This window comes from Lissotriton vulgaris, chromosome 1_1, assembly GCF_964263255.1.
Source record: "Lissotriton vulgaris chromosome 1_1, aLisVul1.2, whole genome shotgun sequence".
Classification (NCBI taxonomy): domain Eukaryota; kingdom Metazoa; phylum Chordata; class Amphibia; order Caudata; family Salamandridae; genus Lissotriton; species Lissotriton vulgaris.
This window is the reverse complement of record NC_141685.1, coordinates 1,935,157,344-1,935,183,594: the sequence shown is the minus strand read 5'-3', so window position 1 is coordinate 1,935,183,594 and position 26,251 is coordinate 1,935,157,344. Positions and strand designations below refer to the sequence as shown.

Sequence of the window (26,251 nt, the reverse complement as noted above, 5' to 3'; positions counted from 1 at the left end):
ATGCTCTATTTTCTAAATTTGCAATACTCCACAGAGTTCAGTGTAGTAGTAGTAGTAAAAGTACGTTTATTAGACCATTGGTCTCTAAACAACATAATACATATTTCAATAAATAATTTAAACCATATACAATATTTTCAATGCCACTTTTAAAAAAGCGATACCTTCAAAATTGGAGATCCTACCTCCCTCCCGCAACTTAAAAAGTCCTATAAAAGTATTCCTAGAGTTACAAAAAAGCAACACCATAAAGATAGTGTTACAGCCTAAGCATAATGTACTTTAAGCATTTTCCATGCCAATTTCTATCCAATCTTATTTATTCCAACACAGTCCTTTTTATCGCCTTCAAATATTTTGCCATGGTGATTACTACATGAAGATGTGGCATGTCAGTACATAGATTAATTGCTAACAGGCGCTCAGTGGTACCATATTTAAAAAACATAGGTCGTAAAAACAATTTCCGCTGTGACACAAATTTTTGACAGTCTAATAAAATATGTAAATTGTCACATTTGGTACCTAATCCACAGCGACATTTACCGTCCGGTTGTACCATTTCGGCTTTTCTATTTCCATGAGATGCCCAATGGTTAACCCCTATTCTCCACCTGAGCACTTCAGCTCTTAGTCCAGCATTTGGTAGTGTATCCAAGTAAGGGTACCACATATCATTCTCCCAGCTATTCATCATATAGTGGACTGATACTTTCTTTCCCAGGTATGTCATGTCATTTTGCCTCAATACTTCTCTTCCTGCCGTTCTAAGCTCTCCATTTGAAGCTTCAACCGACAGTGTAGCATGGTCAATTTTTACTTTTAGATTTTTACATATCATGCCCAATTTCATTCTAATCCTCTTGGCCCAAGTTAAGTTGCTATGCAAAATCTCCTCTTTACACCATTGTGACACTTTTGTGACTTCCTCAGATCCCAATCTTTTGCAAAATCTTAAAAGGGCCACTTGCACCTCTATGTTCCATGCTGTCACTCCTAGCTCTACTCGGATTGCCTGGATCATAGATGAGCCAGGCAGTGACATCAATGGTTTAGACATTTCCCTTCCTCAACGTCCCAGTTGTTCTTCCTACTCAAATACAAGACATCGGCCTCATACAGCACTTGTGGGGTATCATTGCCTTATAGGCATTCAATAAAGGTCTATGTGACATATCCCCATAGATTTGGTTAAATTTCCTTAGCCCACATCCTAATGTATGGGCTTTGGCATTCTGGGCTACCAGGTGGATGTCCCATTTTAAAGACTTTTCAAACCAGATATCGAGATATCTATATTCGTTCACCATTTCTAGTTTGATAGAAACCAGATACCAATTAAAATTCTGAGTTTTCTTCCCAAAAAATAGGATTTTAGTTTTGTCCATGTTTACAGTCAGACGTTTGGCCAAGCAGTATTCATTAAAGGCATATAACTTCCAATCTCTGTTTGGTCAAAGATTACCAAATCGTCGGCGTACAGCAAACAGGCCAATTGTTTCCCATGCATTTTAGGGGTGACACTTCTGTTCACTTCTAAGGTGGCTGGGAGATCAGACAGATATATTGCAAACAGTAAGGGAGCCAATACACATCCCTGCCTTAAACCATTCCTAACCAATATTTTAGTTGTCAAGGCTCCGTCTGTGTCTTTGATGACTTGCGCCCAATTATGTTTGTGTAGCTCCTAGATAATTCCCAGGAGCCCCTATTATCTTTTCTTAGGGACTTCCAAAGGCATCTCCTATCCAATAGGTTGAATGCCACGCGGAAGTCTACGAAGCAGCAGCATAACTTCCCCTGCTTTTCCACAGACTTCCGCACTACGGCCCAAAGTGCGAAGCAGTGATCGATCGTGAAATGCCCCTTCTTAAAACCTCCTTGTTCCACTGGCACGATCGACCACTGTTCCACCCAGTCTTTCAGGCTACCCAGAATTATTTTGGAAAATACCTTCTGCCTGATATCCAAAAGGTTGATAAGTCTATAATTTGTTGGTGCTTTTCTGTCACCCTTCCTGTAGATGGGTCTGATTATTGCTCCCCTCCACTTTTCGGGGATCTTGCCTGACTCCAATAGTGCCAAAAACATACAGAAGAAAAATTCCGCCCACCAATCTTGCTGGGATTTTCTGATAATTGCTGGCAGATTATCAGGTCCTGCGGCATGGGTTAGGTTTAAGCTTCTTATGATTTTATTGACCTTTTCTATTGTAAACAGAGGTTTTAGATCTACCACTGCCTCCATCCAAGGACAGGTATCCTCACCTTCTTCTTCAATATATGTTCCGTATAGCTCCCCTAGATATTCTTCCCATGCTGCTTCCTCAACTTCACAGGGCATAGCAACCTTTGCCTGTCCTGATGCTTCCTTTAACAAGTTCCAGAAAATGTGCATGTTTTTAGATTCTATAATTTCCAGCAAGTTTGCCCAGCATTTTTCTTTGAATTCCCTCTTCAGATTTCTCACTAACGTTTTACACTCCTTCTTCATATTACTTAAATTTTTGTGCCTTATTGTATCAGGCTTCTTTCTTCTCTTCTTATTTGTCTTTTCTTGGTTAGACACTCCCCGTTAAACCAGCTTGGCTGTTATCCTTGCATTGCTTGTTTAGCAATTGTGCATGGATCCTTACTTTTTAGATCTACTTTAAGACACTGCACCATTTATTTAATCTTTTCCTCAAACCAAGGCACTTTCTTAGTCCTAACATTCTCCAGACTCACTTCCTGTTGGAATCCAGCTAGCTTTTCAATATATTGCTCAGTAAGTCAGGTTGCCATACCTTTAGGGTACTCTACTTGTTGAGGGAGAACTGATTCTCTAGAGCTTTGGGGTCCCCTTGTTAATGCAAATTGCAGAATATTGTGGTCGCTTCCATCGAAAGGAGTTATCTGAAACCCCTTGATGAGGTCAAAATTCCATGTATGAATGAATACATAATCAATCGGGCAGTGTTGGGAACCTATCTTAAAGGTCTGCTTTGCAGGGCTATCTGTTTCCCACCTGCCATTTAAGCAAAACAAACCTTTTAGCCCCCAAAATTTGCCCAACTTCACATCTTGTTTAGAGGTTGTACAATTTGGAAACAACGCTGGGGGTATATTATTTGAGCTCAAGAGATCTTCAAACCATTGGTCTTATCTCGAGGGTTTTAATTTATGATTAAAATCACCCATTACAATTATTGTATAACTTTCAAACTTTTCACACAATAAGTCTAGGTCATTTTCGAAACATCTCAATTCTATCTCATATTCCTCATTTGAACCCAATTGAATGTATACGTTTACAATTAGCATGTGATCATACAACCCTTCCGAGCACAACAGGTGTACCTCACTGACCAGTAACCATTTGCAAGTCACATTTAATATCATTACCCTTTTCGCTATCTTAGTCGAAACAAGGGTATTAATGCCCCCAGCCGGTCGACCAAATCTTTTCTTTCTTGCAGGCTTGTGTAGTTGCACAAAACCTTCAAAGACAGGGGTATTGTCGCATAGCCAGGTCTCCTGCAGACCTACTATTTCAGCACTTCGGGCTAGGGTTTTTATACGTTCTACTTTTGTCTCCCCTCCTAGCCCATTTACGTTCCAAGATAACAGTTTCATGCTACGCGACACCCCTCCTCCCTACTCAACATCACTGAGACGGTCATCAACGGAATTATCCCCATATGGGGCACTTGGCCAGCTATCATTAGCGGACCAATCACCCCAAGGGTTACCTGACTCATAGTTCTCAACTACCATTCTCAAATGTTCTCCTTCCCTTCCCTCGTATAAAATCAGACTTATCTGTCTTCTTCCCAAGCCTGAATGACACGCTAAAAAGGCTCTGTCCTGCTGGTTCCTCTTCTCTATTTCTCTAGCCGGTACCAACCTTATCCCTTCCTTTACTATCTCTTTTTCCGCCCACTCAATTGCTGTTTTAACCAAACTTGAGTACAATACCCTGGTAAGTTCTTTCCCATCATTATTATTAAAAAAACCCTACTTGTTTTAGATCCTTTGATCCCAACCCCCTCAGATTAGGGCATTTAGTAAAGCAATATACAAGTTGGGAACGGTTTAGGGGTATGACCTTCTTGCCTTCTTTTTTTCCCTTTCTCTATTTCGATAGGTTCAAAATATAGCCACAGATTTTTGACATCCTTTGCAGGAGTAGTACCAAGTTGTTTCCCCTCCAACCCGTTCCATTCCTTTCCTCTTTTTACCAAGGTCTCTCCCCTATTTACTATTCGTTTCATGTATCTTTGCCCTTGGGGTCATTTCCATAAGCTAGTCACCTTAACCTCTCCTTTATTTATTGGTGCAACTTTTGTTTGTTCCTTTTTTTTCACTGTTGCTACCTACCCTTGCACTGATTTTGGGAATCCTCATTGACCTCCTATTTCTTACTATAACTCTATCTTCTCGGGGGATTACTGATTCTTTACTCCCTTTCTTCACAGTGTTTGGGTTTCCTTCCAGCCCTTTTTCTACTGCCCACGCCTTCTTTTTTTAAGGGTGCTGTTCTTCTCTTAGCTCTCCGTGCATTTTATTGCCTATAACCCAATAGGTCCTTCCATCTATTTACTAACATTGGGCATCTTGATATATAAACCTCCTGATGGTCCCTCGACTGCTCGCACTCCCTCTCCTCTTCCTGCAATGGGGGGTCCTGGATCTGAGCTGGTCTCACTAAGTTGGGCATCAGCCCCCTAATTCCTTGCAATTCCCCTACTATCTTCTGGAATAGGGATTCACTGGTTTTTAGCATACTATTATTCAGCATCGCCACTTCCAACAACCCTTGCAAGGTTTTTTGTAGCATTAGCATTATATCTAGCATAGATGCAGAAGCAGATGCTGATATTTCTATACCCAAGGTATTGTTCCGTGCCGAGTTTTCTATAAATGCTGCTCCTTGAGTTTTGTGTTGCTCCATGCTCTTTACGGTTGTGGACATTCTAATCTGCTCAGAGTCACTTCTCTGTTCTCTTCCAGGGTTGGTTAAGTTCATCCCTTCACACTGCATATCGCTGTCACCTAACAGGGAGAAAATCTGAGGTGAGGAGGATAGTCTAGGTTCTGGGGTAACCTCAATAGGCCTTTGGTTCAATTGGTTACTAAAGGGTACATCTGAGCTGATTACGCAGTCCTCCAGATCCAGTTGTTCAAACAATAGTTCTTTATTCAATCCTTTGTTCAAATCCGGGGTTTTCACTGGGGGTTTTTAATTTTTATCCTTAATTGATTTAGATACGTGTGTGCCTCCCTTTAATCCACCTTGGATGCCTTCACTTATGTCTTTATTCCGTTTAGAAAACCTTTTTGCCACCCCTTTGGGTGATTCCATACTCTCTCCCCGGGACTCATTTTCAAGCACAGTTTCCTTGATAGTGCTATCTGGCTCTTTCTGACCTTTATGGTTTTTAGACTTTTTTGGTGCCATCATGCAATGTATTTGGCTTCCAACTTTTGGCAAAAAATGCTTGCTTACTTAGGCTGTATTGTGTTGAAACCCTTTCCACCAGGGTATAGTACTGCTGTCTGTTTGCTCCAGCCCCCACTTCTTTCAGACATACTTGGGGGTTTCAGTTTTCAATAACTCATAAATCAGTACCAATTTTGGTTAACATTTTTAAAATAAATTAAACTCTAATATTGCACCACTTACCTCCGCTGTGCGTGGACTGGCTGACTGGCCGGTTTAGTTCAATCCGCTTTTCCTTTCATTCAATACCACATTGTCCTTTGTTACACCTGTACCAAGTTGTTACTTTGGCTGTCTCAGGCACAGGACACTTGCCTAAAGCTTGCCCTCTCGCACTTCAAGCCTGCTGAACCACAGGCTTCATCTTCAGCCCTTTTGCCTTGTTCACAAGGGCAAATGTCTTGGTGCGCGGCACCGTTATCATCAGTGGCAGTCTGGGGACAGCCTGGGGGACTTCTCTGCCTGCCTATTGCCGCGTCTTCCACCTCGCGATTGATCCTGATTCCCGTAACTCAGGAAGCATGCATGGTCGCGGGCTCGATCAGCAGAGGCAGCGTCAGCCTGCGTCAGCGTTCGTGTCCGCTCGGCTCCTCCTGTTGCGTTCAGCAGTCAGCAGCTCCGTCCACACAGCGAGTTCAGTGTAGTTCAGTGTAGTGACGCTCCGTATTTCACTATATTTTTACGTTTATATTTTTAAACAAACGCAGTACACAAAAACCACGCTTTCTAAGTAAAGATCTAGCTTTCTGCCAAATTTGGTGTAATTCTGTTCAACTGTTCTTTCCAAAACGCTTCCTAAAATTCCTATATGAAATTGCATGGTGGTAATGTGTTTTGGGACCCCCATCTTACTCTCTGTCCCTTCTTGAAGAGTCAGCCTGAAACTTTCCAGGATGGAGCTGATGTAAATGAACTTTTTATTTGGAAAGATTGGGGAAGATTTGACAAATGATGACAAAACATAATAGTTAAGCAAATAACGCTCTTCCTATGAATACTCTTACCCCTAACTATAACTTCACAGAGATGACACAGTGCCTGGATACTGTGTGTGTGTGCGGGTGTGTGTGTGTGTGTGTCAGTGTGTGTGTATCTGCTTTACAAAATTAGAAAATGCTGCCCAACAACATTTCACTTCGTCCATTTAAACTTACAGACACGTAGCTTGCATTGATGTAGTCTGAACCAGGTACTCCCGCATCAGCCATTAGTTTCACTCTGTTGTTATTATCTGCAAAACAACAACTTTCACAGTTATTTTCTGTTTATGCATTCATGCCAAGCTGTACTGAAGGGAGAACTTTTAAGGTATTATAAGGTTGAATTTGCTTCAGAGGAATGCTGTTCTGTGCACGTGCCAGGGAGGAAGCACATGAGTGATTACAAAAGAGCTAAGCTTGCATATCAGCCTCCTCGAAAAACGTGTTCCAAAAATAATGCCACTGATCTAATTTCAAGACTAGGCAGCAGTTAACTCCTAATCATAGTGACTCAGTGAGTGAATGAGGGAGTTCGTGAATGAGGGAGTTAGTGAATGAGAGACTGAGCGAACAAGTATCGAGTGAAGGGAGTGAGTGAGTGAGTGATTGCAATACCAATGAAATGCGACAAATGTTAAAATGAGGTAGTTTGTGGATGTGTTCTTCGTCCCAAAGTTACAAAGCTAGAAACTGAATTAAAATGCTTGAGCGATCGTCTCACCTGATGGCAATTAATATTCCGTGATTTCGCTACTTAGTTATCATGCAGCTGGGCAAAGAGTAAAATGCAGGTAGTGTTTAATGTGGCTTTTTCAATGTGCTTTATTTCCTCCTAGTAGTATACAGCAGCTTCATAGGTGGCTTCATCTAAATGGCGATGGTTGTCTTCTCTCAGTAGTTCCTACCGGCCAAAATGTGCTGTGTTTTGTGAATGCAGTCATTCACAGGCTATTGCTTTTAAAACTTGTGTCATTGTTGTTATGCTGGGCAGGTCCGTTTTTTTGCAATAGTTTGCATCATGAGTGGTTTCCTCTTGCCATACGCCTGGAGCAGTTGTAAGGAAGTATCCATAGCCATGCCACATGTTTGCACATAAATTGCGTTGCTCTGTTCTCCTTCTGCGGTGCTTTGGGAGTTGTTTACATGGGTGCAGCCTTGCAAGCCTTGTGTCGGCACGAGGTAAATGTCGATTGGAAACAGTAATGCACTGAGATACAGTAGCATTTTACTTTGTACTCCTGGATCTGTAGTGCAAGATCCATTTTGCGTTGCAAACTTGTTTGCTTTTCGCTGTGTTGTTTGTGTTGATCCATCTGTGCACAAGTGCATTGGTGTGATGATTGGGTTTTTACCTTGGAAGACCTGTAGCCCTTTCGGGACTGGTTTCAATAGTGCCCAATGGTTTTTAATGTGGAAGTTGTAATTGCGTTTTTCTAAAAAACACAATTAATCTATATTATAACTTTCTTCAGTGGTGTCTCAAGTGTGGGTGTGTCTCATAACTCATATGAGGTTGACAGTCTTGCTGGGCATGTAAGCATGACTGCAAAAGTGTGTACGTGTCTGCATATTTGATGGCACTATAATCCTGTGTTTTCATGTGATCCTTGAGATTTCAATCAGTAGTTAATTGTGTGTACTATGTGGTGTTAAGTTTTTCAAAGCAGAAATATTTTTTGTGTGTCACTATCCTTAAGGTTGAGTGTTGCAAGTGTGTGGGTTTGTAAAGGTATCACTTTGCTATCTTCATATGGCTTTGTTGTATTACACATGGACTTTGCCATCAAACTGTTGACTACACCCTGTTATGTATACAAAATGTGCACAAGAGAGCTCTGGTGAACATGAGGGAAAGCTACCCATCATCGGGTGCCTCATATACGCATGGAGCCCATAGGTAGCAGATCGCTTATAGATTCAGTAGTAGTCAATGAATGCTGACTCACTCTCTCCCACCATGTCCGGATGGAGGCCTCTTTCATTCTATTTAGAACTGTTTGTAAATCCTGGTACAACTCTCTAATTTGATTACCTGTCTATCTGGGCAAACCAGTTCCAGCAGGTAGACCTGTGAATTGGCTTGAACAACATCGACTCAAAGGAATGGCCAGCTGGGAACTCAAGGTTGCACACCTCTCACAGTAAATAGGGACAGGGACATGGACAGCTCACCGCAACTACAAACTGTGTGGGGAACCTGATTCGAGCCTCGGCAACAACGCTCAACATCCTGTGATTCTCAGCAAATCGCTTTTTCTCCCAGTGCCTTACAAAAATGAATGTGTCCATCTGTAACGAAAACTGGTGCTCATGTAAAGCGCTATGGTACCTGATATCCTCGGGTCTAGTTTGCACTGTAAAAAATTCTAAAAAAAAAAAAAAACTTAGCAAGAGGTGTTGCAAAGTCAGGCCAATTGGCTATGCACCTTGAGCCGACCAGTGAACAGATAAGTCCCGGTCTCCTCTCAGTTCTCAGAGCACTTTTTGGCAGAATTTTTTTAGGCCCGTGTTTTGGATTTGGGCTATCTGGACACCTTTAGCACCACAGTCCATGATGGGCGGGAAACCACTTGGATGTGCAGGGCTCACTCTGTCTGAACCCAGGTGCAGGGTAAAGATGGTTGAAGCCTGTTCTCAGTCCCTGAGTCTCTGATCAAGAGGCTAGCCAACTAGCTCTTGGAGTTACTCTGTAAATCTTGGTTCAAGCAAGAAAGCAGGTCTCAAGCAGCAGAGCAATCCTCTGAATGCACAAGGCAGGCTCCAAGCAACAGGGCAGTCCTTTTGTTTATGCAGGACAGTCTTCTGAAGTACACAACAGGCCACATGCAGCAGGGTAATCCTTCCACCGATCCAGAAGTGATCTGAAGAGAGGGTTTGATGGTCCTAATTTTATACCTGATTCCAGCTTTGAAGTGGAAAAAACTTCTTGAGTTTTCCCCCCACAGAAGCGTCCACAATTTCCTACATCCATGTTGTAGTCCTAGTCTGTCTGCAGTCACAATTGGCTAGTGAGAAGTTATTTACATGTGAGCTGGTGGCAGTGTCTCTGAAGTGCAAGAGGAGCTGTACAAAGTTGCTCAACCTGCCCTGCTTGGATGGCCAATTCTGCCAACATCTTAGCCCTATATTGTGTGTCTGCTGCCAAATACATCTAGTTATGTGACCCAGGAACAGGCTGCATGCACCAAATGGTTAGGATAGGAAAACGCCAACTTTCTAAAAGAGTTTATCATGACAGGGAGTGATCCTGTTAAGGCAGCAGGGGCTGGGATCCATATAGCAATCAGTGTAGAAAATATTACCCCCAGACGATGTTGAATTAGTAAAACAATTGTACAGACTGTGTGATTAGTCTGTGCCTTCTCTTACCAACAGGCGTTGGTTATTATTTAAATCATTAATTTTGTGTGTGTACTCACACATCCATACCTACGAAACTTATGATACATATGTTTAAATCAAGACATACTGGTGAACGTTTGACCTGATCAAAACACAAAACTAGTTTAGACAAGGAGAATTTCTTTCTTGTGGACCTGTGATCTGCCCACAACGAGCATTTACATTAATATACAAAGCGTAATAACATTAATGACAACTTGACTGAAGTGACTAAACAATCAAAACAAACTTTCCTAAACATACAGTGAGATGTTTACATATTGCTTTTTTCTATGTAAATGAAAATAAGTGTTCAGCATGTATATACGCAAAAAACTTTTCAAACAAAGATAACAAAGATAAGTCTCCAACATAAATGTTTTTGCTCCAAGGAATACATTATTTGTCCACCTAGTGTACGGTCTCAAGCATACCATGGGGCTCTACGTGCTCGGGGCACAATATTTCACCCTTCTTCAATTGTATAAGAGGTATGAATCCTCTCAGTCTCTGTCCTGTGGCTATTATTGGCCTTTTGTTGGTATGTACGCCTTTCAAACACACTTTATTACGCCAACGCATTTCGACCTTCTCTCTGGGCCTGATATTTATTTAGAGGAGCTCTACCTCAGGGCTTTATGTAATCTTGTGCAGGACACATTTGAGGCTAAAGTGGTGTCTCCCCTGGAGGGATCCTAGTGTTGAATTTCCTGTAAAGAATATGGGTGGGGTGCTCCACCTTATGGTTTATTTTACCAAGTGTAATTGGCAGTGTAAAGGTGAAATCACAGGCCTGAAACATGTTTTAGGGGGCTACTTAAGTTGTTGGGCATTGAGTGATGTAGGCCAACTAGTAGCATTTAATTTGCCAACCCTTGTTATTTTGCATACCACTTTGCTAGGGACATATAAGTACATTAAATATATCAACCAGGTGTAAACCAGTTTTACCATGTTTAAGGTAACGAGCACATGCACTTCAGCACTAGTTAAAAGTGGTAAGGAGCACCAAATCTGAAGGTCAACAAAAAGGAATTCGGCAAAGCGTTTGGAGAACAGCACTGTTAGAAATGGAGGTCTCTAGTAGGCAGAGGTAGGTACCTTTGTCCAAATAGGGACCCTTGCGTCTATTCAGGGTAAGGGGGATACAACTTTAGATAACCCCTGCTCACCCCCTTGGTATCTTGGCATGAGCAGACAGGCTTATCCCAAAGGCAATGCATAAAGTATTTGTACCAACACTCACAGTAACATAGTGAAAACACCACAAAAGGACATCACAACAGTTTAGAAAAATAAAATATCTTTATCTCAACTAAACAAGACCAAAAATCCAACAAATAGATACTCAGTAGAATCTGTTTATAAAAGGTTGTTGCAAAAATAAACTTGTAGATGGTAAATGCAACACTTTTCTCTCAAAGTACCTTATATGCGTAACTTAGAACAAACAAAAGGGGGGCAAAGAAGGCGATGCGTCAACTTTTCTTGTGCTTTGGTTGCGATGTGACAAGATGGCTCCTTGTTGCGTTGCGGCGAGCCGGTGTGATGTGATAAAATGGCGTCTCTGATGTGATGCAACAACGTGGATGCGATGCGTGCACACCCGATGTCCGTGCAGTGAAATCGGTGGTATCTTGAGCCGCGACAGGCCCTCTAGTGATGCGATGGCAATCAGCGGCAGCGGCGACTCGCTTCCTTAGTGATGCAACAGTCTGGCGACACACATATCCGGTGATGCGACAGTGAACAGCGGCAGCGGTGGCATGCTTCCATTGTGACGCAACGGTGGCTTCTGTGGCGGCATCACCCTTCTCCCTCGTTGCGTCGCACTTCCAACTACTAGCAACAAGGGCCTCACACACAGTTACAGGCACCTCAGGGCAGATCGGAACTTCCAGCAAGGAAGTCAAGGAAGCTGGGGGTTAAGTACTTTTGTGCCTGGGACTTCAGAAACAGGAGGCCAGTTCTTCTCAGGCCCTTGGAGACTTTTCTTCAGATGAACACAGCACCCAGCAAAGTCCTTCTTTAAGCAGGGGACACAGCGCACAGCAAAGTTCCTTGATCCTCTCCTCAACAGAGACAGTAAACTGCAGGCCAAAACCAGACACACACTACTTCTCCTCAGACTCTTCAGTTGTCCTCTTTGGCAGCAAGGTCTCTAGATTACGAAGTAGTCTTGGAAACTTTTATATCCCTGTGTTTCGACAACAAGCGGCCAGCTCTTCTCAGGCCCCAGGAGACTTTCTTTTCAGGACACAGCACACAGTAAAGTCCTTGTCCAGCAGTGGGACACAGCACATAGCAAAGTCCCTTGTCCTTCCTTTGGCGGAAATAGCAACTGAAGGCCAACCCCAGACACAGCAAGGGCAGTACTTCTCCTTCAGCTCTCAGCTTTTCTCCTCAGAAAAGGTTCCAAAATCGTCTGGGGTGTCAGCTCTCTTATTTATGACCCAAAAGTCTTTGTTCTCTATGTGTGAGGGCTCCTGTACCCAGTCCAAAACGTTTCTGGGTGCACTCTGCCAGTGCACAACTTCTTCTTTTGTCAGTGTGGGCTAGGGTCAACAGATGCACCACAGGAGGTGGAGCCAGCATTGTGGAAGGCAGGCAAAAGAGGCGTTATTAAATTCTGAGTTCTGGGATACCAGACTCCAAGTTTGCATCTCACTCCTATGGGAAGATATGCAGGTAAACATGTTACACAGCATTCCCCATTTTGTTCTATGAGCAAGATAGCCTTTCAATAATGAAAAACGAAATTGGCAGCAGTTCACTATCAGGACATGTTACACAGACTAGTAAATATCTTACCTTTTAGATACACTGTGCCCTGCCCAGTGGGGGGTACCTTGGGCCTACCATAGGGGTGTCCTAGGTGTAAGAAAAGGGAAGGCTAAGTCCTGGCAAGTGGGTGTACTGGCCAGGTCTACATGGCAGTTAACAAACTGGTCACAGGCACTGCGGTGGCAGGCCTGAGACATCTCTTTGGGGCCACTCATGTGGTTGGCACAATCAGTGCTGCAGGCCCACTAGTAGCATTTGAATTACCAGCCCTGGCACACTCAGTGCACTTTACTAGGGACCTACTGGTAAAACAAATATACCAATCATGGATAACCAATCACAATAATAATTTACAGGTAGAGCATGTGCACTTTAGCACTGATCAGCAGTGGTAAAGTGCCCAGAGTCCTATAGCCTACAACCACAGGTCAGGAAAAATAAAGGAGGAAAAAAGCAAAAGGTTTGGGGATAACCCTGCAAAAAGGGCCATTTCCAACAAGCACTTAAGGCTGTCAGGTCTAACAGAGAGAAACTGAAATACCAAATACAGGAGAGATGTTTCACCAAGAACTGGCTGGCATGAAGATGTGACACAATGAAATAGATATGTAGTTTAGGTGCATTGATTATTCCCAAAAGACTGGCGCTAACTGTGAATTGATCAGGATGGTTATATTGAACCAACTGCCACATGACTCAATATCAACTGACCCTTGCAGAATATTCATTGTTCAATTTTTTATTGGAGAATCGTTGCACACCTGTATTATAGAGGACAAGAATCTTTGACAGAATTATTGTCTGTCTTCCTTTGAAATGTAAGAACTATACCACTAGGACTGATTAGATGATCTAAGCTGCTGCGCCCTTCTAAGAATGAGTCGGAATTCCTGGGTTATTTGTACCCTGCTTTCCTCTTCCAGAGCCATAGAAACAGAGCGGCAACATTACAGTGAGGCACTTAGCACTCTTGATTAGGACTGAGATCAGAGGAGCTACTCAACTACGCATCCTCACTTGTTGCAGGCAGGAAGTTGCTTGTGTGACCATGTTGTGACATCCCGCTTTGGAGGCTCATCACTGTCATGAGCCCCTGCACCCAGGGCAAACTGCTTTCCAACCTGCCTCACTCGCAGACATGGGGCAGGATGTATGCATGCCCACAAGTCTGTTGGCCTGAAGCTGCCAGGATCTCCTGCATCCACACTGGGCCACTGCCAGAGGGTTTGCATGAACAACTCCAGAGAAGACTTAACGACCCATGCGTATCACTAAGACCAGTGTAGCATCAAAGAAACGCTACTCTTAGACCTTTCAAGAGCTGCCTTTAAAGCAGCATAAGCATCAAAAAACATAGCACCACTACACTTGCAGAAACTTCTGACGGTAAGATATATGAACAGAACTAGTGCTCCACTAGTAGAAGCTTCACTTGACTATTAAGACTAAAATCAAGGGTCAGAGTAATCCTGATTTCTTAGCAGAAATTCACCCTACTACCTTCCTCTGTGCAACAACAGGTTGTAGTGTATTTCTTTTTATGAAAGAATGGACGATGTAGGGTCTACTAGTTGGTGCACAAGAAGGACAATTTTACACTTAATTATTCTCTAATACTGCACTCTACCAGCCACTGGGGCACCGTCCTACCCCTGCACTAACAAAAGATTATTCAAAGAAAAAATTGGGAGTGCTAAATCTGAAGCAATACACTTATTTAATTGTTTTTTGCACTATAACAATGTTTCAAAAAAACAACATTAAACAATTCTCCAATACAATCTTTTGTTGAATTCTTGTTCTATTTCAAAAAACCAACATTAGACAATTCTCCAATATAATCTTTTGTTGAATTCTTGTTCTTTATACAGCCAACGCGTTTCGTCCTGTAGAAAGGACGTCATCAGGGCTTGCAACCAATTATTGCGTGTGTCTTCAATTTTTGGAGTAGTCCACTTCTCTATAATGTTTGTTTTTCTTCAAAGACAGGAGACTCTCAAGGGCAATCACCAAACTTCCACAGTCTTAATATTCCAGTATAACTGCAATGCATTTGTGCATTCTTAGTATGTCAAAGTCCTTCCCATGTGTCTTCTGCCGGCTTGTATAGTCTTGAACTGTACGTTGAAGCTTCAGTCTGCTGTATCTTCTCTCTCACTGCAATATTCAAATCTCCCCCCAATCTTCTAAAAAAAATGGCGCCAAAATTACAAGTTTAGCTCATTGGTGCAAGTTCGCCCCTCTATGTCACCAAATCTGTTTCCAAGTTCAATATATTGAGAGCCGTTTCTCATCTTCACCGCTCGGGTCCGATAAATCCCGTGAGCTCACGGGATTTATCGGACCCGAGGACCTGTATAAGCGTCCAGTGAGCCTGCTCCATCCAATCCAGGCACTTCTCTCATGCTGATTAACAGCATGAAAGCAGCATCTGGATTGGTCACATGGAGCTACTAAAGGACTCCTGCCTTATATAAATTAATGAAGGAGTTTTTGTGCCTCCCTACATTCGAACATGTTGTGCTGCAACGCAATGCAAAAACAAAGGTGAGACTCAAGTCAGTCAATTTGTATAAAACACTGACTGCGTTTCGATATTCCATACCTGTACAGCCCTGGATTCAATTCAAGTATATGAAGAGTCTGCAACCAGGACAAGTGCCCACAAATAACATACCCAGCCGTAGTATTAATGCACCCCTTTCTATTCTGTACAATTCAGTCAACGTCATCAGATTCTCTGCCAGCCTGCAAGCAGCCAATGGATGTGAAGCCATGTGATACACTTCACCTGCCCTCCTCAAAAGCTGCCTGGCTGTAGTAAATCTCTATGCTCTTTGTGTCCAAAGCTGGTGAGAACAATGATGGCATACATCATCATTACACACGCAGTAAGGATATAAATCTAGCATGTTGAAATTAGTGACCAAATCCCAGTGCAATTTAGCGAGCAGGTATGAAATTACAGCACGAGGCTTTGAAAGCACAGTAAATGCTGTTTTATCAGGCACTCTGAGCGTGGCTTTCAGGAGCTGCAAGGAGGGAGCAGACCATGTGTCGAGCCGGGAGTGCGGAACAGCAACAGCTGTTCCCAGAAGTTGATTTTGCAGAATGTAGATACATTAATGGAGGAATGCCATGCCCCCTGCCTCACATCACACTTAATGCTTAAAATAATAATGCCATATTAAAAGGAAAATGAAGCGGCGCAGTCTAAAGAGGGAGCGACTCATGCCTCCTCTGATATCATCTGGTCTTGGATTATGAATTATCATAAAGTCTCTCTGATCTTGTGAGGAACCTCAGTGCTAGAGTTGGAAGTATCCACAAGAAAACATCACCATGGCCCCAAGAATAACAAAGGCAGCAACTTGTGAATTTAACACTCCTTTGGCCTATTTCTTTACTTAGGGAAATGCCCAGAAAAGAATGTTAAAGAGGCGGGATCAATGGATTCAATTACAAAGCTAAGAACCTATTAAATCTACAGTTTCTTGCACCTGCATGGTAAAGCTGTGGCGAGCATGCTGAAAGGCCTCCCAAAAACACAAAAGCAGGGAAAAAATGTGTTCCACACGCTTTTGCACTTGCGCTATGAAAGAGCACATGAACTCAACCTTCTTGCTGTAAGCATGAACAGCAAGGATAAATGTAGGAGCGTGTCAGTGCCAAAAGAATACCTCCAAGCAATCACCTACAATGTCAATAGAGAAACAAGCATCGGTAAAGCAATAGGTTTCGCCTATCCAAGCGCCCTTGCCTTTGCTAATGTGTTTTAGTCATGTTGTACACCAATGTGGCTACTGTATAGCATGGGCAAAAGTTAGTGGCATAGAGGAGAGTGGCATGGAGTGGATTACAGTGCGGTATGGTGGAATGGTGTAGAGTGTTTTAGAGTGGAGTGGCATGGAGTTGATGGTTATGGGGAGGCTAAGAGTGGATTGGAGTGCTGTGGAGTGTTGTACAGTATAGTGTTGTGCAGTGGAATGTTGTGTATTGGAGTGTCATGGAGTAGAGTAGAGCGGAGTGTGGTGTGGTGTGGTGATGTAGAGTGGAACGAAGTATTGTAAAATGGAGCGTCATGGAGCAGACTGGAGTGTTGTGGAGAAGAGTGGAGTGTTGTAAAGTACAGTGGAGTAGAGTAGTGTAAAGAGGAGAAGAGCAGAGTAGAGTGATTTAGAGTGCTGTAAAGTGGAGAGGCTAGGAGTGGAGAGGCATAGAGTGAAGGAGCATAGAGTGGAGTGGGGTATAGTACCATAAAGCGTCGTACACAGGGGTGGCATAGAGTGGCATAGTGTGGAGTGGGGTAGAGTGGAGGTGTGGAGTAGAGTGGATTAGTATGTCAAAGAGTGAAGTGGAGTAGTGTAGAGTGTAGTATAGTGTCGTGGAGTGGTGCAGAGGGAGTTGCATAGAGTAAAGCACAGTTAAGTAGAGTGGAGAGGCGTAGAAAGGGGTACAGGGTTGTTTATTGGAGTGAGGTAGAGTGGAGAGTCAGAGTGGCGTGTCGTAGAGCAGAGTGTCGTAGAGTGAAGGATCATAAAGTGGACAATGGTACAGTTTCATGGAGTGGAGTAGAGTGGAGTAGAGGGGTGTAGAGTGGGGTGGCATAGAGTGGAGTGTATTAGAGTGTAGTAGAGTGGGTATAATGGAGTAGAGTGGCATCGAGTGGAATAGAGTAGGGTGGCATAGAGGGGAGTAGAGTGAAGTAGAGTGGCATAGAGTAGAGTGGACTGGTGTAGCATAGCGTACAGTGGACTACAGTGTCATAGAGATTGGCATAGAGTGACATAGACAGGAGCAGAGTGGAGTGGCATAGAGTAGCATAGAGTGAAGAAGAGTGGTGTGGAGTGTCAAAGAGTGGTATAGAGTGGCATGGTGTGACATAGAGTGTCCTAGAGTGGTTTAGAGTGACATGGATTAGAGTATTGTGATATAGAGTGAAGTAGAATGGGACAGAGTAGATAGCGGTAGAGTGGTGTGAAGTATCATAGAGTGGAGGGTCGTAGAATGGAGGGGTGTTAAGTGGAGAGGCATAGAATGGAGGGGTGTAGAGTGGTATGGAGTAAAGTGTTATAGAGTAGAGGGGTGTAGATTGTTGCAGAGTGGAATGGAGTGTAGTAAAGTGGAGTGCCCTAGAGGAGAGGAAGTTTAAATTGGAGGGCCATAAATTGGGGTGGCATAGAGTGGAGGAGCTTAGATTGGAGTAAAGTGTCATAGAGTGGAATGGCATAGTGTACCTTGGAGTGGAATACAGTGTTGCAGAGTGGAATTAAAGTGTTGTAGATTGGAGTAACATATCACAAAGTGGAGTAAGACAGAGTAGAGTGGCGTAGGGTGGAGTGGTGTAGAGTGGCATAGAATGTCATAGTGTGGAGTGTCATAAAGTGGAGTAGAATGTCATAGTGTGGAGTGTCATAGAGTGGAGTAGAGTATCATAGAGTGGAATGTCACTCAGTGGAATGGCGTAGAGTGGAGTGGCGTACAGTTGAGTGGCGTAGAGTAGGATAGGGTGGAGTAAAGTGTCATAGACTGGTATAGAGTGGAGTGGTGTAAAGTGGAGTAAAGTAGTAGGAGTGTAGTAGAGTGGAGTGTCATAGAGTGGCATAGAGTGCTGTAGAGTTGAGTGTAATAGAGTGATGGCATAGAGTAGTGTAGAGTGGAGTGGCGTAGAGATAACTATCATATGGTGGCATAGAGTTTCGTAGAGTAGAGTGGCATAGAGAGGAGAGCCATATAGTGACATAGAGTGTCGTAGAGTGGGAGTATGATAGAGTGGAGTGGTGTAGAGTACAGTGTCATAGAGTGGAGAGTTGTTGAGTGGTGTAAAGTGGTGTGAAGTGTAGTAAAGTGGAATGGCATAGTGTCATGGAGTGTTATAGAATGTCAGCGACTGGAGTGGCATAGAGTGGAGTGGCTTAGTGTAGAGTGTCATAGGGCTAGATGTACAACCATTTTCAGTTGTCGCAAACAGAAAATCAGTCCATTTGTGTCCACTAAAAAGGGATGTAGCATGTACAAACCCTATTTTGCGAGTTGGTAACCTATTACTGACTCGTAAAATAGGTTTTGTGAGTCACTATTAGGAAGGGGCATGTCAAGGGAATCCCTTCCTAATAGCGAGTTGCACTGGTATGCATGATTGTTTTGTGACCGCAAATACAGTTGCAAAATAATCGCAGTTACCACCAACCTCAAGTAGATGGTAAGGAGGTCGCAAACGGGAAGGGGTCCCCAGGGGCCCCCTTCTCCTTTGTAAATGTATATGAATATATTTTTTAAAAGCAGGCAGTTGTCCCTTGAACCACTGCCTGCCCTTAAAAAAAGAAAACTTTCAATTTGTTCATTTAAGCACATCCCGTTTTCCTTTCATGAAAATGGGTTGCAAGAAAAAGAAAAGTACCTTTATCTAAAAAGCAAACACAGACTTGGTGGTATGTTTGTAACAGCAGGCCACTATCCCTGTGATTGCAGCCCAATCCAAATGGGTCACAAATTGCGACCTGCCTCATGAATATTGATGAAGCAGGTCATTTGCAACCCCATTGGGAATCCCTAAATGTATCTGAGACAAATTAGTACATTCAGTTTTGTAAGTCGCAAATTACGAGTCACAAAAAATCTCAGTTCGTAATCCACAAAATGGAATGGTCGAACATCTGGCCCATAGAGTGGAGTGTTGTAAAGTGGCATGGAGCGGAGTGTCCGAGCAGAGCGTCATACAGTGGTGTGTCGCAGTGGAGTGGAGTAAAATGGTTTAGAGTGAAGTGTTGTAGTGTGTCATAGGGTGGATTGGTGTAGAGTGCTGTAGAGTAGAGTGGAGTATAGTGACATGGAGTAGAGTGTGATCGAGTGGAGTGGCGTAGACTGGAGAAGAGTATCAGGAAGTGACACGGAGTAGAGTGGGGTAAAGTGGAGTGTTCAGGAGTGGAGTGTCAGAGAGTGGAGTAGAGTAGCCTCCAGTGGTGTGGCTTAGAGTGGAGTAGAGTGGCTTAGAGTGGAGTAGAGCAGCACAGAGAAGAGTAGAGTATAGTGAAATGGTATAGAGTGTTGCAGAGTGAAGTGGAGTAGAGTGTCATGGAGCGGAGAGGCGTAGAGTGAAATATGCATGGTATGGTAGTGCATTGCCGTTACAGACAACATATTTTCAATTGAAATGGCCATTACATTTGCACAGACATACAGTTTTACTGATAAAACTATACAGGGCACAAACAATAACATGTGAAAATGGCATAATCTAGTGTACTGATTTTTTCTTATCATATTAAATCATTTGTTTCCAGCACCCTCCAGAATTACAAAAATAAATGTGCTTCATTTGTGCTTTTCTAATTCGGATATATTTTGAAATATTGGCATAGTTCATTTACAGACATTCAAATTTTGTTGTGTCCTAGAGAAAAGCCTTTCCTTTCACACCTCCAGATTTTCACATAAATCCTCTCACTTTGAAGTCAGAGAAAAACAAGTAAACACAAGCTACATTGAAAGACAGAGCATGACATTTGACCTCTATCTTTGAATGCACAGCAAATGTCACAAGATAGAAACAATATTTAAAGGCCTATTTACAGAAAGGGTGTACTCTTGTATGAATAGAGTAAACAGGCTACGCCCAGCAGGAGGGATAAAGCCATACTAGACAGTCTAAACCAAATAAAGTCAGCAAAGAGAAGGCAAACAAATATGAGTTACAAACCACAAAAACAATGGTATCAAAGGGCAGAATGCATTCTTAGGCCATCTTTCAGAATGTTTCCTAGAAGTCTTTTGCAACCAGACAGCTGTGCTGTCTTGTAGGCTTCAACCTAAAAAAGAGTACGAGTTTGAGAAACATTGGCAGATACGTACATGGCTTTATGTTTGTAAAGCGATTCTTCGACCTGTTCCAGGGCAGATCTGCGTCAGATGTGGCAAGATCATGAAGAAACTTTGGTAGCTCCTGTAAAAAGATGAGACATATACTTATTTGAACGTCATCCTGTTCGACATAATTCTTTGTCACTTCAGTGTTAATATATGCAGTTGATTGTAGGCAATGAGCACCTGTAGTCCTTTGTATGGACTTGGGCTTGATTTTCATCATGAGACTTTAAGCCAGAACAAGAAGGAAAAAGGCTAAAAATTGAGACGGGGTGGGGAAAAACTATGAAAAACTGGAAAAGCAGTGAAGAAAGATAACCTGCAAGTGTAAAATAAAGAAATGGGAGGAGCACAGTGGTGTAAGAAAGAGACATGACGTGGAGTCAAAATTATTCAGCCTTGGTATTCAGCAACCTCAGCAATTCTCATCACCAGCAGAAGCCTCCCCAGAAAATGTTTGTGCCCTGCAATTTAAATGTTGGTCACTTTATTAGTTCTTCTTTTGGACAGCTATTGATTTTACACATTTTGCTATTTGGCCAGAATGACCTGCTTGGTGACCTCTGCTGCTTATCTGACCTCCGCACCATTGTGGGCAGACTAAAATTGCACCTATGTCCTGGCAAACTACCAACTGTTGTTTTTTTGTAAGTGCTTTACCTTTCCTTTGTGCTTTTTGCCTTACATCTTGAAAAAAATCATATCTCTTGTTACTCTTAAACTGTATCATTAGTAATTTATAGTGTTGTAGAGGATTGTTGGGGTTGTAGAGGGATGGGGAAAGTTAATTAGGTAATAACTAATTAAGAATTATTTAATAGATTAGATTTAATTTTATGATGGATAATTGTTATGAAATGTATGTAACACTGAGTTATTCTTGTTATATTTGCTGGATGTTGGGTTTTTAGGGGTGGAGGGTGGGGAACTAACTAAGTAATAATTAACAACTAAATATTATTTGTTAAATAACTATTTAATCGATTGTTTATTATGGAATTTATGGAATATTTATAACTTTTACTTATATTTTAGTTGTGGGATGCTGGGTTTGTAGGGGTGTAGCATGGTAAGGTAATTAAGTAATAATTAATTTGAAATTGCCATTCATTTCTAATTAATTATTTAATTGATTTTTTTACTCTGCAAAATATAAAATACTGATTTATTTTAGTTGCGTGATGCTGTGTTTGTAGGGGTATAGGGCAGGGAATTAATTAATTAATAATGAATTAACTTTTATTCATTATTTGCAAATTAATTATTCAAATGAGTATTAAATACGGAAATTGTGGAAAACTGTGATTCATTGTATTTTAGTTGTGGGGTGCTAGGTTTGTAAGGGCCTAGGGTGGGAGGTTACTTAAGTAATAATTAATTAATAATTCATTGTTAATCAACTATTTAATTTATTTTATATATGTAAGTTGTGGAATAGTTATTTGTGTAGTTATTATTTAGGTTTGGGTTGCTATGTTTGTAGGGGTACTCTGTGGGATGTTAATAATTAATAATTGAATAACAATTATTTATTAATTGATCATTTTTTTATTGAATAGTAACTAAGTAAATTGCTTCATTGTTTTTACTTTTTTAATGCTTATATTGATTCTTTTTCATTCATTTTTTTGTAATAAGATTTTAACATTTTATCTTTATATATGGGGTTACTGATATATGTAATGTGTTGAAGTGAAGTATTTTCCCTACTCTTAATCACACTGCAGTAGGAAGAGTAAAATGAACCTCTTCGCAGTCCCCACTTTCCCTTGTGTTGCGCTGTTTGGAGTGGTAGATTTAAATTTTACCTCTCCAAAGTCCAACATTTTCCCTCCATTTGCGCATTTAGAGTTGGAATAGTAAATGTAATCTTCCTGAATTCAATCACTTTCTCGACTGTTGAACAGATTGAAGTACGAACAGTACATTTCACCCCTATGAAGTCCAGTATGAAGTTTGAATAGTAAATTCCATCCCCTCAGTAATCCAACGTTTTCCCAACTCTTACGATGTTTGCAGTGGGAATAGTAAATGTAACCCCTCCAAAGTCAAACAGTTTCCCTACATTTGTGTAGATTGGAGTATGAATGAACGAGTTACTTACCTTCGGTAACAATGCTACAAAGATACAGTCTAGCTGCAGATTCCTTAATTTAGAATACTCCCAAACCGTCAGACTGGATCCGGAAAAAAACATTTTCCCCAGCCGTACCTCTGCACGCCGGGGGGCGGCACCGTCCAGCTCCGTCCTGCTGTCCTCCATGGAAGTGACTTCATTGGAGCCATATAGCCCCTCCCCCCCCCCCCCCCACCCTGGCATGCTGACGTCAGTTTTCTTGTAGGAAACTTTTAAGCGCCACAACACAGAGCTACTACAAAAACATTGAGAGTATAGGAACAGTGTGCGAAAAAGAGAACAAAAGTCTGTAAAACTAGAAGAACAAGAGACCATAAAATGGTGAGAACCCGCACTACATGAAAAGGGTACTCAACACTTGAAGGAACAATGCGAAAAGAACACTCAAGACCTGAAGGAAAGAAAGGGGACGAAGCATCCCCCCTTACTAGAAACAGCCCTGCCCAGATAAAGAGCCACGCCCCTCCAAAGATGCAATGGCATCAGAAATGAAGGGCATGACAAATGAAGAACTGTGCACAACCACAGAAGGGCTGAGCATGAAAGACAGCCAGTAACCACATTACAGAACTACAAAGTACAAGAAGTGCTGAACAACATGTGTCATGGCGAGAGCACCAAAAGTGAGTAACAACAGAGCATGTGCACCACGCTCCCCACAATGACCTATGAAGAGGATCATAGACAAATAAACCCTTAAACCAAATTTATGAGCATAAACAAAAGGGACCCCAAGGCAATGGAGGGGAAACAAAAGGCAGGGGAAGGGTGGAAGGAACATGGGATCTCCACGCCAGAAACCCCTGGGCGATCGATCAGTAAAAGCATGTAACCTACCCACCCGAAAAGAAAAAGGGGTGGAGAGCCAATTCGCTAGAACAGAGTGACACACCCTGACCCAGAGGCAGGTGAGCCAGAGCATCCCTCAAGAAGGCCACCTGTGAGGAGGCCATTGGGCAGAACCCCCACCTGAAAGGTCATCGCAGAACAGGGAGGATGGGTGGGCGTTAAGGAATCTGCGGCTAGGCTGTGTCTCTACCAGATACATTGCTACCGAAGGTAAGTAACTCGTTCATCTGATAGAGACATCTAGCCGCAGATTCCTTAACTTAGAATAGATACCAAAGCCATACCCCATTGGAGGGGGGTCTGCGACTGAAAACCCACCAAGTTCCAAGAGAAGGAATCCGTCAATAACACTGACTAGTACTCGGTGGGGGCAGCAAATGCCAGCACAGCCGACACCAGACTCATGAAGCTCTGCAGGGAAGCTATGAGAAGGGGAGGCAAAGGCACCACAATCCTGCAGAGGACAGACGAGAAGACAGTCGACCAGGCAGAATAAAAGAAGGAAAAACACGGAACCAATAAGGCCAGTGTATGATGGAAGAAGGTGTAAAAACTTCTGGAAAAAGAAGTGCAAGGTAACAGCAGGTCCAACGGATTAGCAATAAACACCGTCTCAAGGAGGGACAAGACAGTAGGTCAGCGTCGGAGCAGACAAACGAAGCACACATGACAGAGGATGCCAAGAAAGGAAGGTGAGGGAACAAAATCACCATGCCTAGATACATGCATGTGGATGACCTGATACACACAAGGAGACAGTGGGCACCCTGAACCCTACACCACGCCTATGTAAAACCCCAGGACTGAGGTATCAGGAAGTCAAGCCGTCCACCGTACCCAAAGGCGCCAACGCTGAAGAAGAACCGGGAGAAAAAACCTGGTGAGTGACACTGAGGACTCATGCTCACAAGAGAGAGAGAGAGAAAGAAAAAGAGAGAGTGGGGTAAGGACCCCCAACACCAGACGCGTGAAGCTTAGTAAACGTGCAGGCAGTAAGAGTGCACCAGGGAAAGAGACTCCACAGCAGGTGCCAACAGCACCAGTACGGAGTGGGTTACAGCAATGGCAAGATACCCAAAAGCGACTGCATCCCCTCGATGAGGAGGGAACCCTGGCCTCCAGTGAGACAAACAGGAATACCAACCACACACTTCATGAGGAAGAGTGAAATATTCACAGACAGAAGATCGACAGAAAAGAAGTCATAACACGGGCAGTGTCGACAGAGAACCACAACCAGCAAAAGATCTGGAGTGGAACATAGGCCACTAGACCACAGCGAGTCATAAACAGCAGCAGCAGCCCAGTGGCTGAAGCTGCTAACCCTCAGTAGGGCAAGGGACAAAGGGACCGGGGTCCCTGCAAGGGGAGAGCAGATGGAAAGAGAAAACTAGGCAACGCATAACAGTGACGTAACTAGCGGATAGTCCAATGCCTATAGACAAAAGTCTCCACTGTCCTCGAGCCATGAGAGAAAGCACAAACACATCCACACAGCAGGGATGGACCCGAACAGAACGTAGCCAAGACAGAGGTGCAAGGAACACCGTGGACACCCTGTGACAGCGAACACATCGGACGTGTATACAGAACACGAAGAAACTGTTCTGGAACGAAACAGAATGACACACCCCGAGGGGCACTGGCAGACAGGCAGAAAGAGCACAGCGAGGCCAGAAGAAACACACCGTGGAGAGCTAGGCATAGCAAAAGGCAGATGAGGGCTACGGTCCAACCCGTAGAGGACAACACCAAACCTGTGAGGCTTAGCAGCAGGGGCGTACCACCAGTCAAAAGACATAGGCGAGACAGGAAACCCACAGCAGAGGCAGAAAAGGAGCAGGCTGCAGAAGACTCCACGAAGGCCTTCGGAACTTACTGTGGCAGTAACTATACAATAGCAAACAAGTACCCCGCATAGGTTATGGCACATCCCTAAAAGCAAGGGACACCTCTTAAGACAAGTTCTTAGGCAGAGGACTCAAAAAGTAAATACAAAAACAGCCGGCCAGCTGTAGGAAAAGAAAGTTAAGACGGTGAAATGCCGCACAGTCTGGGTAATGACGACTTGAACCCAAAGAACGGCACTTACCAAACAAAGCAGTGACAAGACTGCAACCAAATACAAGTCCACACAAGGACTAGAAAACATAGAACTCATGGAAACTCAGATATGAGACGTTGAACCGCGGAGTGTTCATGTCCGTCGAAAAAGGAGGCTCCACCAAAGGGCAAATCCCTAAGAATCTCCTGAACATTGGCAGAAAAATATCCATTGTGAAGCCAGGCAACACGACGCAGAGCAACGGACCAGGCCAGAGCACAACCCACCGAATCAGTGATGTCCATGGTCCAGCTGATGGAAAAATGCACCATTTCCCGGCAGTGACTAATCAACCAATCCAGGTCAGACAGAGGACCATCCGGAAGAGAGGAGAGGAGGTCCTCGCCCGAGTCCCAAAGAGCAGCAGTGGCCTGTGCAAACATGCAAGACGGGTTCAGGGATCAAAGGCCTGCTCTGGTGGAAGCAAATACAAGGCAGCCATATGACTCCAAATAGCGAGACTCCCATGTGGCAGGAAATGACGGAGGAGGGGCAGAAGGCAACAAGACTGAAGCTGCCTGAAGCACCAGCCCCTGAGCCCTAGGATGGAGGGACAAACAGACAGGATCATTTGGAGCTAAGCAATGTCGATGCTCAATGGCACGATCTACTGGGTACCTCGAAGAGGGCCTCGCCCAAGCCCCCAGGAGAGTGTTGTATAATGGCTCACTA

The 26,251-nt window shown here is 43.2% G+C and overlaps 1 protein-coding gene across 1 annotated transcript in view; it reads right to left on the bottom strand.

Annotated features, from left to right (window-relative positions):
• Window positions 1–26,251, bottom strand: part of PTPRQ (protein tyrosine phosphatase receptor type Q) — a 1,452,710-nt gene that overhangs the window by 93,663 nt on the left and 1,332,796 nt on the right. The window contains exons 60-61 of the mRNA XM_086919596.1: window positions 20,478–20,568; window positions 6,636–6,712 (exon numbers count right to left, since the gene is read on the bottom strand). Of these exons, the coding sequence (XP_086775722.1) occupies window positions 6,636–6,712; window positions 20,478–20,568 (168 nt within the window). The remainder of the gene's footprint in view (window positions 1–6,635; window positions 6,713–20,477; window positions 20,569–26,251) is intronic.